The 16,485-nt window shown below is 47.3% G+C and overlaps 2 protein-coding genes across 4 annotated transcripts in view; both read left to right on the top strand.

Moving 5' to 3' along the window:
- The window catches only part of TUT4 (terminal uridylyl transferase 4), a 1,145,308-nt gene that overhangs the window by 502,166 nt on the left and 626,657 nt on the right, over positions 1–16,485 (top strand). For all 3 annotated transcript variants that reach the window (XM_086952445.1, XM_086952444.1, XM_086952443.1), the window contains one exon: positions 16,201–16,320. In XM_086952445.1, the coding sequence (XP_086808571.1) occupies positions 16,201–16,320 (120 nt within the window). The remainder of the gene's footprint in view (positions 1–16,200; positions 16,321–16,485) is intronic.
- Positions 1–16,485, top strand: part of LOC147747214 (uncharacterized) — a 187,214-nt gene that overhangs the window by 136,231 nt on the left and 34,498 nt on the right. The window lies entirely within an intron of this gene.

Below are 16,485 nucleotides of genomic sequence, written 5' to 3'. Positions count from 1 at the left end.
TCTGTCAACACTCCAAAACAGAAATTGTTGGCAGCCATCTTGTACCTCGGTAGACTGAGGCACAGAAAGCAGAAAAACAAACATGTAGAACTCAAAAAGGGGGCAGGGTAGAAGCACCCTGACCCCTAGGCCTGCTCAGGGGGTCCCACAAGGGGGTTACGTGTGAGATCTGATTGGCTGTCAGCACTTCATCCAAGAAGTGTTGGCAGCCATGTTGGGACCAATATACATGATAGTACCTCATTAAAAAGCATTGTAGTTAATAGAGGGTTTTAGGACTTTAGTTACATTATAAATCATTTGTTGATGGTACCATACTCATTTTAGGAATTGTGGTGTGTTCTAAGGTGATTTTACCATGTGAAAAAGCCTTCTGCTGGGATATCATGAATCATGTTTGAAAGAAAACTATTATCTCATGCTTTTCCCACAGTGGTTTGGAAGGGGATCTATAAGCTAAACTGAAAGCATATTTTCTGTAAATTCACATTATCTTTCTCAGTCATGTGAGAATGAAGTCTGACATTCTCAGTAAAACATGTACATCCAACAAGGACAGAGACTGTCAGTTGATTCCTTTGTGTTCTACTGCAGCCTCCTAGATGGCCACCAGAGTCAAAAAAGCCCAAATGTAGCCCCTAATATTACCCAGATGTAGCCCAAGTATATCCCAATGACAGAATGTCCCAGAGTGTTCGAAAGAACAACTAGAGCGCTAACAGTCTTACTTATGACAAAAGTGTGGCACACCAGAAGCCATCTTGATTGGAATGAAGTGATAAGTCCGAAAACATTTAATTTAAAAAGGAACAAAATGAGGGCGTTCATTTTGCCATAGAAAGTATGATTAGTGCTCCAGAAAGAAAAATTAGGACACATTTTGAGTGACTTCTCAAATCCTCTTCTATTTCATTAAAAAAATTCTGACATGCAGACTGAAACATGCACTTTGCATACCAGCAGCATACTTCCCTGGTGAGCAGTAGCTTTACTACAGTGATCTAATGAGCAACTAGAGTGCTAACATTCAGAAGGTATGGCAAATGTGTGACACATCTGAATGCCTTCTTGATAAAACCAAAAAAACAAGCACTGAAAATGCAATAGATCTCGCCCTCGTTTAAGTTTAAGCCATTCTGTTTGTAATGAGGTGGCTTTTTAGCTCTGCTTTTGTTAGTGTTTTTTAAACGTTCATGTAAATAACATGCATATGTATGCATATATGTATATGTATGCATGCATTTATATTTGTATTTATATAGATATGCAGATTATATATGTTTATATATGTATGCATATATATATATATTTATATATACACATACATATATATATATATAAATGCATATATATATATGTGTGTATATGTGTGCGTGTAGAGAGAGGTAGAGGTAGAGAGGTAGAGACTAGTAGAGAGAAGTAGAGAGTAGAGAGTGAGAAGTTGAGTAGTAGAGAGCAGTAGAGAGTAGCAGAGAGTGAGTAGCAGAGAGTGAGTAGTAGAGAGTAGTAGAGAGAGAGAAGTAGACAGAGAGAAGTAGAGAGTGAGAAGTAGAGAGTGAGAAGTAGAGAGTAGTAGAGAATGAGTAGTAGAGAGTAAATATTAGAGAGTAGTAGAGAGTAGTGGAGAATATTCCAAAGTTTGGCACAGCACCACTTGCACAATAAGTCCAATAAAATCATATCACTTAGAGTCCTTATTGAAGCGCTGAATCTTGGTGTATATTCAAATGCTTTTATTTTCCTTAAGTTTATGTACCACAGCCAGCCGACGCGTTTCGTTCTGTACAACAGAACTTCTTCAGTGCGTTCTTATTTCCTTCAAGTTATGTCGGTATCCTGTTGTCATATAGCTAGATATTTCTTCCAAATGTTAGACGAGATGTAAGTACATTCTTATTTAAAGTGACTAGGTATCAACTTTACCCACACAATTCGGGCAGACTTATATAGGTCATGATGATCCAAATCCAAATGTTTCTCAAGAAAAGTCATTTTCAATCGTTCGGAATATCGGCGTTTGGGCAGATATGACCCAGGGACCCCCAGTATGCAAGGGGAATTAGTCCCCCTCTGCAAACGTGCCAGTGGCCTGCGTTGCAGAGAGATGAAAAAAGGGGCATAGCCTCATTACACCTCTCTGCAATGCAGCCCCCTGGCACATACTGGAGGCTCCCTGTGGGCTAGTTGCCCGCAGGGACCCCCAGTATGCAAGGGGAATTAGTTCCCCCTCTGCATACGCGCCAGGGGGCTGCGTTGCAGAGAGGTGTAACAAGGAGCATAGCCTCATTACACCTCTGCAATGCAGCACCCTGGCACATACTGGAGGTTCCAGGTGGGCTAGTTGGCCCCCAGGGGCCCCCAGTATGCAAGGGGAATTAGTTCCCCCTCTTCAAACATGCACGGGGGCTGTGTTGCAGAGAGGTGTAAAAAGGGGCGTGGCTTCATTACACCTCTCTGCAATGCAGTCCCCTGGACATACTGGAGATTCCTGGTCTTATATAGTTAGGAATCAGCATTAAAAAAAAATTGAAATTCACTGAAAAAAACATAGGTTTCAGGCCTTATATAGTTAGGAATTAGCATTTAAAAAACCTTTCAAATTCACTCAGAAAACTATACGTTTTAGGGGTCTTATAGTTAGCTGGACATTTCACTCATACAAAACTTTTGAAATTTCTAGTATATAGTTAGTTGTACTAACTATATTTCGTGCACCCGCAATCCACTGCTGATGATGTCACATATTAGATCATTCATGACATGGTCAGTGACATCACTGATGACATCATCCATGTGACAATCACATACACCTTTTCATACACTATTAAAATCTTTCATCACTCTTTGTAAAATACAGAGTATCATATTTGAATCCATTGTCACAGCAATACAAGTATCTAAAAATCCACTCAGTGATTCATAAATGTATACACACACCTAATCACTTACCTGTAGATTCACTCATACATGCTGTCAATGAACAATAGAACACTATCAAAAATACTTATACACCTATATCAACATTAAACAACAGCACACATCCTATTCACATATGAAGTCATCCTACTCACTTATGCAAACAATGGATCATACTTACATATTTACTTAGCAAAACACTTATACAAACACAACTTCATCTATTCATTTAGATAGTAAGTCATACTTAGTGAATTATAAAATCATTATTACAAGTATACAGTTATCCATACAGTCACTCACACAGTCATTGAGTCTTATGTATACTTATTTATATATCTTATCTTATCTTATCTTAATGGGGTTTTATATAGCGCTCTGTCACCATGAGTTTCCTGGCGCTGACTGGGTGCTGAGCGATGTAAAGAGAGGGGGAGCTAGCCGGATTGTGTGAAAAGACTGGTTTTCAGGAGTTTTCTGAATTCCAGGAGGGAATTAGAGGTTTTGAGCGGAAGTGACAAGGCGTTCCAAAATTTGGCGGCCAAGTGGGCAAATCTACGGCCACCAAATATACAACAACTGACACATACACTGCCTTTTATTTTTCTAGTTTGTTGGACATGTACCATTGAGAAATATATTTGCTCATCAACACACCCATAAAGAAATTCACTCACCCAAACTGTTAGAACATGTAGTTTTAACTTCATAAATCTACTGAATCAACTATTCACACATCTTTGGACAGTCACACTCCCCCCATCGAACCACACACACTTTCACACTCCCATGCAAATACTCAGTTAACTAATCAATAACTAATATAGACTTTCACATAGCTAGTAACCAACTGTAGAATCAGTTTACACAACAACTGACAAAGTGATACAGATATTCACACAGTTTAGTCACTATCCACTATATTTAGTGAGACACTATAAATTGGTCAAGTAAACAGTCAATTACACTGTTACTAAATCCTCCATCCAAATATTTATTTATATATATTCACTCATTCTTCAATGCAAATTGCTATATATATAATGCATATTTAAATAACGAAGCAATCCACATTCACTAGATGGACATCCAAGACCAGTGGTTATGCAGGCAGCACAGCGGCGCTCCAGAAACCCTTCCGCCCCTCGTTCGGCCCCTCCCTATATGGATGGCTGAAGATTGGATGGTATAGGAAAACGTTTTGCAGCAATGGCGGCTACTGCTATCAAAACGTCAAATGCTTTAGCCATCTTAATCCGATTTGACCACCTGATGTGGTCTCACTCTGCACCTTTTCTAGACCATCTCCCTGAAGAAAAGAATGCACGGGCTAAGCAGATTCTTCAAGAAGGGGCCATTGTGGCGTCTGAGGTAATAGATATAGCAATGGATATATCTTCCATTGCTTTCTGACAAATGGCAGAAGCTAAATTACTTCGCAGTCAAGGCTAGTTGAAGGCTCCCTCTTTCTGAAAATTATGGATATGCCATTTTATGGTGAATATTTATTTGGGTAACATGTTGCTGATGCTCTTCAAGGGATAAAGGTGGAAACAAAAACAGCACGCTCCCTAGGAACACTCCAGCAGCAGTGTTAACACTCATTTTGTTGTGGAAGAGATAGAGGTCAAGGCCAACAAAGATCCTCTTTTCAGCATATGGACACCAGCCATATACGCAACAAGGATATAAAGCACAATATGCCGAGCAGCAACAATTTCAAGCCCCTAACATGCCTTACACGCAGCAATCAATTTGCTGACGTCCTCCTACAAGAGGAAAATCCCAGGACAACGCTAGACGTCAGTGACTTTTCGGTTCCACCAGTCACCTTAAACCAACACAAGCCTCAAAAGGTCAAGTCAAGTCAAGTCAGAAATTTATATAGCGGGCTACATACCCAGAGGGTCTCAAGGCGCTTGAGGGAGGGAATTACTTGTCGAATATCCAGGTTTTAAGTTGCTTTCTGAACGCTAGGTGGTTCTGTGTGAGACGTAGGTGAGTGGGAAGTGAGTTCCAGGTTTTAGCCGCGAGGTAGGAGAAGGATCTACCTCCCATGGTGGTTTTATTGATGCGAGGAATGGTAGCAAGGGCTTGGTTGGCGGATCGTAGCTGGCGAGGGGGGGGGTGTAGAAAGAAAGTCGTGTGTTGAGGCATTCGGGTCCAAGTTCGTAGAGTGCTTTGTGAGCGTGGGTTAGGAGGCAGAAAGTAATCCTCTTATTGACGGGGAGCCAGTGGAGGTTTTTCAGGTGGCTAAAGATATGGTCTTTGCGTGGGATGTCTAGTATGAGTCTGGCTGATGCGTTCTGGATGCGTTGGAGTTTTTTCTGGAGTTTTGCGGTGATACCGGCGTATAGGGTGTTTCCGTAGTCCAGGCGACTTGTAACCAGTGCATGGGTGACTGTCTTTCTGGTTTCGGTGGGGATCCAGGGAAATGTTTTTTTGAGCATGCGGAGGATGTTGAAGCATGAAGATGAGTCGCTCAATATAGCAACGGACAAATGGATGTTGGACATTATTCATTAAGGACACATCTTGGAATTTGTCCAAAAGCCTTTCGATCTTCCTCTCATCAAGCGAAAAAATCAATATCTTAGTCTATTGAAGCAGGAGATTTTAGCTCTTATCTTGAAGGGAGCAATAGAGGAAGTTCCTCAGCAACACCACAGAAAGGGATTCTACTCCGACTTCTTTCACATAAAAAAGAAGCAATGTGGCAAATGGAGACAGGTCATGGATCTCAGACCCTTGAACAAGTGTATCAAAAAACAGCACTTCAGAATGCTGTTGTTGCAAGACATTCTATTGATGATCAACAAAAGGGACTTTATGACATCTCTCGATGTCGTGGACGCCTATTTTTACATCCCCATTCATGTCAAGCATCTATGGTTCCTATGATTTGGGGTGGCAGGGGGCTACTATTAGTTCAAAGTACTCCCTTTTGGTCTCTGATTAGCACCCAGGGTATTCATGAAGTGCATTGCACCAGTGGCCACCTTCTTAAGACAGCAAGGGCACCAGGTTTATCCCTACCTGGACGACTGGCTAGTCAAGGGGTCCACATACCACTCTGCAAAAAACTCTTCATGGGCTTGTCATCAGCTCTTCAAATGGCTGGAGCGGCAGATCAGTATGGAAAAATCATCCCTCATACCAATTCAATCGCTGGTGTTCCTTGGGGCTGTTCTGGACACCAAGATAGCGAAGGCTTACCCTACGACATAACGCATTCACAAGATCTTGCATATAACGATTCATATACAAAGAAGCAAGTCTTTTTCAGTGAGAATGTAAAAATCTACGCTGGAAATGCTATCATTGTTCATTCCATTAATTCCAAACTCCTATTTGCATATGAGGCCGCTTCAGGAACAACTGGATGTCCAGTAGATCCAGGCTTATGTCTCGTTCGACGATCTCATCGTCATCCCCCAGGCAATAAAAGAGAAGCCCTGTCATGCTGGGGAATACAGCAAAATAGAACTCCAGCCCCGTCCCAGTTATATTATGACAAAGCTCGCATCCTTTCAGGGATGGGAGGCACATCTTCAGGAACTAGAAATTCACGGAAAATGGGCCATACATGAGTCACACATGCATATCAACCTTCCGGAATTAAATGGGGATGTTTCTAGGATTACAGGCATTCCGCCCCTAGATTTGCAGTTCTCCTGTACTAGCAAGAACGGACAACACCACCACTATGTTTTACCTGGCAAAGCAAGGAGTAACAAGATCACAAATACTATCATCTCAGGCTCAGGAGTTATGTTATTGGCTCATGAAGTACAACATCTCACTTTAAGTGGAGCATACACAACACTTGGGCAGATTCTCTAAGCAGGTCCAACCGCCAATGCCACGAGTGGAAATTAGATCTGGTACAGCTACCCTGGGTCTTCAAAAGATGGGATCCACAAGAATTGGGCCTTTTCTCTTCACCGAACAGTAAAAAATGTGAATCGTTTGCCAGCAGATTCCCTCAGAAGGGATCGTGGGGGAATGCTCTACCACTAAGATGGACAGGGATTCTTACTTGTGCATTTCCAACATTCCCTCTCATCCAAAGGTTACTAAGCAAGATGAAGTCAGAGCCATGCCATCTGATTCTAATAGCGCCAGCAGGGCCAAGACAATTTTGGTTCTCGGATCTTCTCATGTCGGTGTCTCCGCAAATTCGCTACCCTCAGGTCCACAATCTGATATCCCTGAAAGAAGAACAGATAGTACACCTGCAAATAAATTCTCTGTTTTTCCGTTTCGCACCTCATGAACAGGAATTTATATCCCTGAATATTCCACAAGAATGTAGACCCATTCTAGAGCACTCAAGAGCGTGCACCACAAATAAGCCTATGTGGTAAAATGGAAGAGATTCGGACATTTGTGCATTGACAACAATCTGCCTCCTTTCCAATGTACACCAGATCAGTTATTGCCATATTTGCTTCACTTGGCAAGATCAGGATTGGCGCACTCCTCTATTAGATTACACTTAACGGTAATCTCTAGATGTCAAAGAAAGCCTGACAAAATATTGCTTTGTTCTTCCAGAGTTATAAAGGAATTCATAAAAGGCATTTTCAGGGTGTTTCCACTGGTAAAGTGTCCAGCAGTTCTCTGGCAGTTGAATGCAGTCCTCGCTCAGCTCATGAGGCCACCTTTTGAGTCTATACATAAGGCGGATATCAAACATGTATCCTGGAAAATAGCACTCTTGCTGGCCCTGACATCTGCCAAAAGCGTAAATGAGATCCAAGCACTCATTGTCTCTGACCCTTTCTTCAGTTTAAACTGGATAAAGTGTTGTTGAGGGCAAATCCTAAATTCATACCTAAAGTTCCAGATTCATTCCACCTGAATGAGCCTATAATCTTACCAACCTACTTACTGAATTCTTCATCTCCGACGGAGAGGGCTCTCCACACACTAGATTTTAGGTTTAAAGCATTTTATTAAAGCAAAAAACATAGGGAGAGGGAACAGGAGGTTAGGGATACATACATTTAAGCGAAGGAAATAAGTATGATACTACGAATGCGACGGTGGATCAGTCCGCTGTGGAAAAGGAAGCAACAGCAATTGAAAATAGCTAAATATAAGCAATACTTTCATTCTGGCCATAGTCAACACCATCATTCTGAGCAGAGAGCAATAAACAGTAACACAAGGAAACCCAACCCACCATCCCCTAAAACCCTCCCCCCGAACACCCAAACTCACCCCAACTCCCCCCTCCCCCCTCCCGTCCAATGTACCGCTAATAACACTACCTGCCCCCCCCGCCGCACCCCCCCCTCCATGAACCCAGCCCCGCTCTCCCTCCTAGTCTGCTGGAATCACCGGTGGCGTCAACCTTAGAAGTCTGAGGTACCTCGGACAGGTGAGTTCCCTAAATTCCGTAGTTAAAAGCGCACGAAAGGGTTGCCACAGCTCATCAAATTGGTCCATCTCCCCCGCTACCGTGAGTGACAATTTTTCCATACCCAGCACATGCCAGAGCCTGTGCAACCAGCCAGTGATGGAGGGGACTGTGGTGGTGCGCCAGTGGATTAGGATGTTCTGAACCGCTGATCCCAGCGCTATCGCGATTTGCCTGCCCCTGCGAGACTTCAGCGGATACATCAGGCCAATAGGAAGGCCCAGCAATACATACGCCGGAAAGCGCGGTAATTCAAATTCAAAATGCATATCAACCTCATCAAGAACCTCCTTCCAATACGCAGCCAACAAAGGACAATCCCAAAGAATATGTGAAAGGGTCCCCACCTGACCGCAACCTCTCCAGCACTCCTTCTCGATATGCCTGTTCATCTCGTGCAGTCTCTCTGGGGTGTGATACCAGTATGTGGACACCTTGGTGAATGTCTCAGTGAGGCCAGTGTGGTATGCTGAGTGTCTCGCACGGTGTGCAATCTGATCCCACTCCTTATGGCTAAGTGTCCTACCTAATTCCCTATGCCATCGTTCCCTGCCTGGATTGTAGTAGTGAAACGGAGGGGGCTGTAAGAACTTGTAGAGATCAGTGATCAGTTTAGCATCGGAGGCGCGGGTCACCAGCCACCGCTCGTATGGTGTTATCTGACGATCAGCTGTGTCCCGCACCTGGGGTTGAAGCGCCCAGTGCCGGACCTGCATATATCGCAGTCTATCCGATTCCGGCAGGTGGAACTCCTGTTGAAGATGCTGAAAGGGGACCACCCCCTCCGAACCATAAATCTGAAAGAGCGCCCGACAGCCCGCCGCCCTCCAATGGGAGAAAGCGCCCGGCTCCATCCCCGGGGAGAAATCAGGATTACCCACTATGGGCGTAAATGGCGAGGGGAACGTGGTGAGTTCCCGAACCTCGCAAACTGTGTCCCACACTCTCAGGGGAACCCGCGTGACAAAGGAAGCGTAAAGGTTGGGGGGGTGGTGAACTCGGCGCAAGAATGGAACTTCCTGGAGGGTACGCCCTGCCACTGCCTGGTCCTGAAAGAGCCAGTGCTTATCGGATTCCCACCTACTCCACTCCACAAGGTAGCGCAGCTGCGCCGCCTGAAAATATTTCTGGAGGTCCGGAATACTAAGGCCCCCCGCTTCCGGGGCAAGCGTGGAGAGAACCCTCTTCATCCGCGGCTTGCGGCCTTGCCAGACAAAGCGTGCGATGTCAGCTTGCGTCTGCCTGATCCAACCCACTGGAGGCTGGAGCGGCAAGGCTCGGAAAAGGTATAGGATTTGGGGCAGAACCGTCATCTTGACCGCTGCAATCCTGCCAAGCCAAGACAACAGGCCCTTGCTCCAGGGGCCAAGCTCCTCCTTGATCTTCTTACTAAGAGAGGTGTAGTTAGCCGTCACCATCTCTGGCAACGTCGACGCCAGCAGAATCCCCAGGTATGGCACCAGGGAAGATGACCACTGCATGGGAAAGAGCCGCTGAAGGTCCCGTCTAGTATCCGCCGCCAGGGACACATCTAGAGCCACCGACTTGCCCATGTTCATTTTGAAACCAGCCACTCGCGAAAAAGCATCCAACTCGCGGATGCAGGCGGGAAGGGACCTCCTGGGATCGTCCAGGGTCAGCAGGACATCATCCGCATAAAGACTGACCGTGTGAACAAACTGCCCCATCTTGATCCCGATTGCGTCCGGGTCTTGGCGGATCCTCTGGGCAAACGGCTCCATGTAAAGAGCAAAGCGGAGTGGGGAAAGTGGGCATCCCTGCCTAGTGCCGCGCTCAATTGCAAAACTACGGGAGCTGCACCCATTGACCCTCACCGTCGCTGAAGGGTACCTGTAACAATTGAAAACCATCAAGCAGAATTTATCACCGATGCCCAGTTTCTTGAGCACCTGCTGGAGGTAAGGCCAGTGTACCCTGTCGAAGGCTTTCTCGGCATCCACCGCCAGCAGCATCCGCTCACCTGGGATCCGTGAAGCCTTCTCCAGAATGTGTGTCACTCGCTTAGTATTGTCGACAGTCTGTCTGCCGGGCACAAAGCCAGCCTGGTCGGCTTCGACCAGACCCGGGAGGTGCAGGGCCAGCCTGGATGCCAGAATCCCCGTGTACAACTTAAGGTGGACATTCAGGAGCGAGATGGGCCTATATGAGCCACATAAGGCCCGGTCCTTCCCAGGCTTCGGGATCACAGAGACCGTCGCTCTCAGGAGATCCGGCGGGATGGCTCCTGATTTGGAGAAGGAATTAAACAGCCGGGCGAGGATAGGGGCCACAACCGGGCAAAAGGTTTTGTAAAACAGGGATGTGTAACCGTCCGGGCCCGGGGCTTTCCCGTGCTTAAGTCTGGCTATCGCGGAAATCACCTCCTCAACGTGGATATCGCGCTCAAGATATTCCGCCTGAGCGGAGTCTAACGCCGGGAGGGTCACTGATTCCAGATATTCCACGGCTTCCCGCGACGAGGGGGGCTCCCCGGCGTACAGCGCCTCATAGAAACTACAAAAAGTTTCCGCGACCGCTGCATCACCAGAAACAGCCACCCCGTCTGTACCCAAGAGTTCCTTCACCACATTACGCTGTTGCGCGACCCGGAGCCTGTGTGCCAAGAGTTTGCCACACCTATCCCCCCCTGTGTAGAATGCATGTTTCAGACGTAACGCTGCGTATTCCGTCCTGTCCATGTCCAGCGCCGACAGGAGCTTCCTGGCAGCCTTCAACTGCCTCCAAACCCTTGGGGCACCCGTACGGCGGTGGACCTGTTCTAGCTCCCGGACCTGGGAAGTCAGCTTCTCCCTCTTCCGCTGCCGTTCCCTGTTTTCTGCCGAGGAGATGGAGATGAATTCCTCCCTGAGGACCGCCTTCAGCGCCGCCCACTGTCGCCAGTGAGGTGTCTGAGTTACTGTTGTGTGCCTGGTATTCCCGTATGGCCTCCTCAATATGTTTTACAACTGTTTTTTGTGCAGAAGGGTGTCCCTAAGGCGCCACACCCCCCGAGAGGGGGAGGTCGCCGGCCACGCAAACGTACCCACGACCGGCGCATGATCAGACAGTGTCAGGACCCCAATGTCCGCTGCTGTAGCAGCGGCACGCATCGGTCCACTAACCAAAAAGTAGTCCAACCGTGCGTAGGTCCGGTGCGCATGCGAGTAATAGGAATAATCCCTATCTGTAGGGTGGAGGGTGCGCCAAAGGTCATGCAAATCCATGTCGGTGATTCGGGCCTTCCCAGCCTGGGAAAGTTCCCCAGTCTGCGGGAATCGCTGCGCTGGCCTATCTAAGGCAGAAACGAAAACTATATTGAAATCACCCCCTAGGATAACATGACGATCGGGGGAGGCAGTTACATCCACCAGCACCGAGTCTAAAAAGCGTTCTTGATGATCATTCGGGCTATATAAGGAGCCAACAGTAAACGATGTGCCACCTAGGCGGAGGCAGTATGCCAAAAGCCTCCCCTTCTGTTCAGCAAATTTATACAACACTTCCCCCTTGAAGGAGCTCGCCAACAGAATAGCCACTCCCGCCGTCTTGGACGCAGCAGAGGAGAAAAACTGGTTGGGGAACTTGGCAGAGCGCAGTCTGTGACAGTCACGGGACAACAAGTGGGTTTCCTGCAGGAGGCATATATCAGCTTGTGTCCCCTCTAGCAGAGACAAAATCGCCCTACGCTTCACAGGGTTATTCAGACCCTTAACATTAAGGGTCACCACCTTCAGGGACGACATATCTCTCAGAGTCCGGAGATGCTATGTCGCGGGCAGGCAGCCGGAGGGGGGGGGGGCGCAGGGCAGCAGCGCAGGACAAGTAAAATAGGACCAAGCGTGAACACAGGAAATATGGGACGGTGTCTTCCCAACCCCTGAACAACTCCCGACCCCACCCCAAACGAACCAATGGCAACTAGCCAAATTCCAACTCAAACACAAACAACCCATTGTCCCAGTCAAGTCCCAAAACGGACAAGTCTGCAGAAAGTACCAAAAGTGGACGTCCGGCCACTCGCTTTCCCCGCTCCCCCCCGGCCCTCCCTCCGACCCCCAAACGTGGCAACGAAGAAGCTATGTCCATCTCCCCCCGGAGTGAGTCTAGGCTGTCAAGGCCACACCGTTCGAGGCGGCCGAGTCCCTGGCCGCTTCTCTCAGGGCGCTGGCCATGTCCGCTCTGATGGTGGGCGAGTCAGGCCGCCCAGCGCTCGCCACCGATCTCCTTCTCGCCGACCGCCGTCGTCCTCTTCTATCCGAGCGCCTCCAAGTCGGTGTTGCTCCGTCCTCCTCAGTAGCCGTGAGCCCCAAGACGCTGCAAACATCCTGCAAGGAGCGCATCTGGTGCAGTACCCCGTTCCAGCAGAATATCAAACAAAAGGGATGCCCCCAGGAGTATGGCGTCTCGTGTTCGCGCAGGAAGTCGGTTGCAATCTTGAAGGACCTGCGCTTCTGCAACGTGATGGCAGACAGGTCCTGATACAGCGCCACAGGTCGCTCTCGGAACGTCAATGGTTGTTTCCTGCGGGCCTCGGACATGATGCGCTCCTTCACCGGAAAGTCAGGGAGATAGGCCAAGATGTCCGGCGGAGGTGCCGCCGACTGTCGCTGACGGCCGACTCTGTGGACCCTGTCGATGCGGATCGGGAAGTCCGCGGCCTCTCCCAGAATTTCCCGGAACAAGTCCTGCAAGTAGCCCACCAGGTCTGTCCCCTCATCTGCAGATGGTACACCCCGTACCCGTATATTATTCCTCCTCGACCTGTTCTCCAGGTCCTCGTTATGGGCTTGGAGTTCAACATGTTGCTCCCTGAGACGGAGAACGTCCTGTTGCAAATGGACAATCTCGTCGTCCCGACGTTGGGCCGCCGCCTCCACAGTCTCCATCCGCTCACCAAGGCCCTCCACCTCCCTGCGGACCTCGCGCACTTCACTGGCCACCTCCTGCTTCAGCGTCTGGAAGTCTGCTTTAAGCGATCTAAACAGTTCCTCCATGAAGGACCTCGTGACGGGGGGCTCACCCCCGGTCGGGTCCGCTGCAGCCCGGGAAGAGCCCGGAGAAGGTTGCGCCCTGTCTCGCTGTTGCTGGGCCCTGCTAAGCATGTCTGGCAGGGTGCGATCCCCCTTCCTCGATCCTCCTTTTCCGGACATTCGTGTCCCGTACGCTGCCGCACTCAACTGAAGCAGGAACACTGGCTTCGGCCACCTGCAGTAGGCTCGGCCCTCGATGAGCTTCCAACGTTCGGTAGAGTCCCTCGAGAAGGAACTCCCGGCCAGATAGGGGACCTACGCCACAGGTGACAAAATAGCGGGCCAGTCTAGTCACAGAGAGCCGCTCGGTGCCCAGCCAAGATTTCAACAGGGACCCCCGCCAGGGGAACCCCGGCCGGTGCGTCCCGCTGGAAGGGAGAGCTGTGCGAAAGCAGAGGTGTAGGAGACGACCTCAAGCGACACTGAAGGAGGGCTGCGTCACCGTCGCCGTGAAGACAAGATGGCGGTTGGGCGGGGCCGGGTAGATCGACCAGGCCCGGCGATGCCACCAGGGCCACTCGAAGAGCCAGGTATACAGAGGAAAGTCCTATCCAGGGCCGTCCAGCTAGAGAGGAGAAACGGTAGACCAGGCTCCGATCTTAGGCCTTGTCGCCAACTGGCCACGGGGCCGGGGCCCGTACCACACGAGAGGCCACCACAGCAAGTCCAAGCACCACCACGACCACACAGCGGGGTCCTCGCTCAGCGAAGTCACACAGCCGTTGTCCCTCTGACGATCCCCGTCGAGCACCGGGGCGAGCTTCACTCCTGATCGCTAGACATCAGCACCAGGCCCCGGCCGAGGCATCCGGACAGCGCTCCGCTCTGCTCCGCCTCCAAGGCGCTCCTCCGTCCGGCAATCGGTCTTTTAGCGTGCATCCACCCGGGCGACCGGGGCCAAAGTAGCAACAATGTGTGCCCCAGGATCTCCGCCGCCTATCTCTCAGCCGCTGAGCTTCAGCGGGGGGAGAGAAGCTAACGAAAAAGGGCTCGGGCCTAGTCGGGCCGGAGGAGCTGCGGGAAGAGGCGTCCGCTCACCCCGCCATCTTGGCCACGCCCCCACACTAGTTTTTAGAAGCTGTTTGAGATTCTACATCAATAACTCGAAAACCTTTAGGAAATTCAATCAGCTGCTCATATCTTCTACACCTCCTAGAAAGGGCTATGCTCTAACAAGAAATATTATATCCCGTTGGATAACATTTACTGTTACTTTTTTCCACGAAAAAGCTGAAAAACGTCTGTCCTCGAGGGTGACTGTGTACTCAACACGAAAGATGGCTACTTCCACAGCCATATTTGCTGGTATTTTCACTCCCAGACATTTGTTGAGCAGCGACATGGTCGAATACCCATACTTTTACCAGACAATACTGTTTGGATTCAGCATGGAAAGGAGACTTGGCTAATTGGCAAGCTGTATTACAACACCAGTTTCTGTAAGGTGAACTTTTCTTTTATTACTAAAATCACATTTATAAAATATAAAATGTTTTACTATTACAATATATATTCTCTGTTTATATGGTTATATGGCTATAGATTAAAATTGTGTATATATGGCTAAACATATATATATATATATGTGTGTGTGTGATATATATATATTGATGTATAGATCTACAGTATGAATATTTTTTTTCTCAATGGATTACATATATATTTTCACTTTGTGATTAAAAGTTTATTGAACACTTCTATTCTCAGAAGGAAAGTGTCCCTGCCTTTCAAGAGGCAGTGCTGAAAAATCAATACAGTGATTTATTGCTGCTCTTTCTTTTTGTTGACATCTCCCCAGACATGAGTTGCCAGTGCCAGTAACAAATCCCAATCTTTTTACAAATGGGATATTGGTAGGATTAGTGAGACACCCTCCAATAAGATACTTTTTATGAAAGCATTCTTACATATTAGTCTTGCCAACACCCTTCTATTTAGACATCTCCAAGTACCCCAGATTGGTGGACTAGAACTAATCTGTGCAGGAGACAGCATGTAAGTCTACACCTTGTCCGAAGTAGCCTATTTGAGATAATCAGCAATTGGTGTGGTACAGTGTAAACAAGACCAACATCTGAGTCATGTTATAGCTCCTGAAAAATAAATCCACTTTATTCTCTGACCCTTTACTTTGTTCTTGGCCTCAAGAAAGGCTTGCACAGCTGAAAAGCACCTCCCGTCAGCATTGCAGTGCATCTTAGAATCTCAGTAATACTCAAAATGTGTCTGTTACACCATGTTAGGTCAGAAGCCCATCACAGCAGACTTTGCTCAGAAAAGAACTCTTCAAATATCAAAGTACGAAAATGTAAAAAAATATAATTCTTAAAAAAATATCTGCAGTAAAAATAAAGGGGGTGTAACATTTCTTTTAGATTGTCATTAAATTTGAACCGACGTTAAGGAAATAGATAAATTAACACATGAAGATAAATGCAAAAATGTTAACATTACAAAATTGTCAAAATACACCCCCAGAGTGAGTGTACCACGCTTTATAAGCATACATTTTTTATATTTCAGAAGAATGCTTGTTCACAAAATCTTTATATAAAAGTACAGTACTATGTATTTGAGTTAGGTAGTATATTTCCAAACTCAATAGAGAAGGACCTCAAGAACTGTACACATTACATTGCTTTATGCATATCTGTTTTAAGAAAAAGCAATACAATGTTTAAACCAAAAAGGAGCTTTTTCAACTGTGCTGCAAAATCCAAAATAGGTTGTCAGCTTGTCTTTCTGTACAGTTCCTGCTACATTTTCACTTGTTTGTGTTCTGATTTGTTTAGCTTTTTGTTAAACTCAAGAATGCCTTTATTTTTACAGCTGTGCCATATTGACTGCCAGTCAGAAGGGGGGATTCCGTCCTATTCGTTTGCCTTAATGGTGATGTTTTTTCTTCAGCAAAGAAAACCACCAATTCTTCCAGCCTATTTGGGCAAGTGGGTGAGTTAAACGTGTAATGTATGGTGTCCTTGTGTTGTATGAAGTTCTGCTGCTGATAATACAGGGCTTACGTTTAATTCATATGTTGACAAGAAAACAACCACTTTTTCATTTTAGCCGGCCGATACGATTTCATGATCTTTCAGCGCTCCATTGAACCTAAGA

This window comes from Lissotriton vulgaris, chromosome 1_1, assembly GCF_964263255.1.
Source record: "Lissotriton vulgaris chromosome 1_1, aLisVul1.2, whole genome shotgun sequence".
NCBI classification, from domain to species: domain Eukaryota; kingdom Metazoa; phylum Chordata; class Amphibia; order Caudata; family Salamandridae; genus Lissotriton; species Lissotriton vulgaris.
This window is presented reverse-complemented; position numbering and strand designations above follow the sequence as displayed.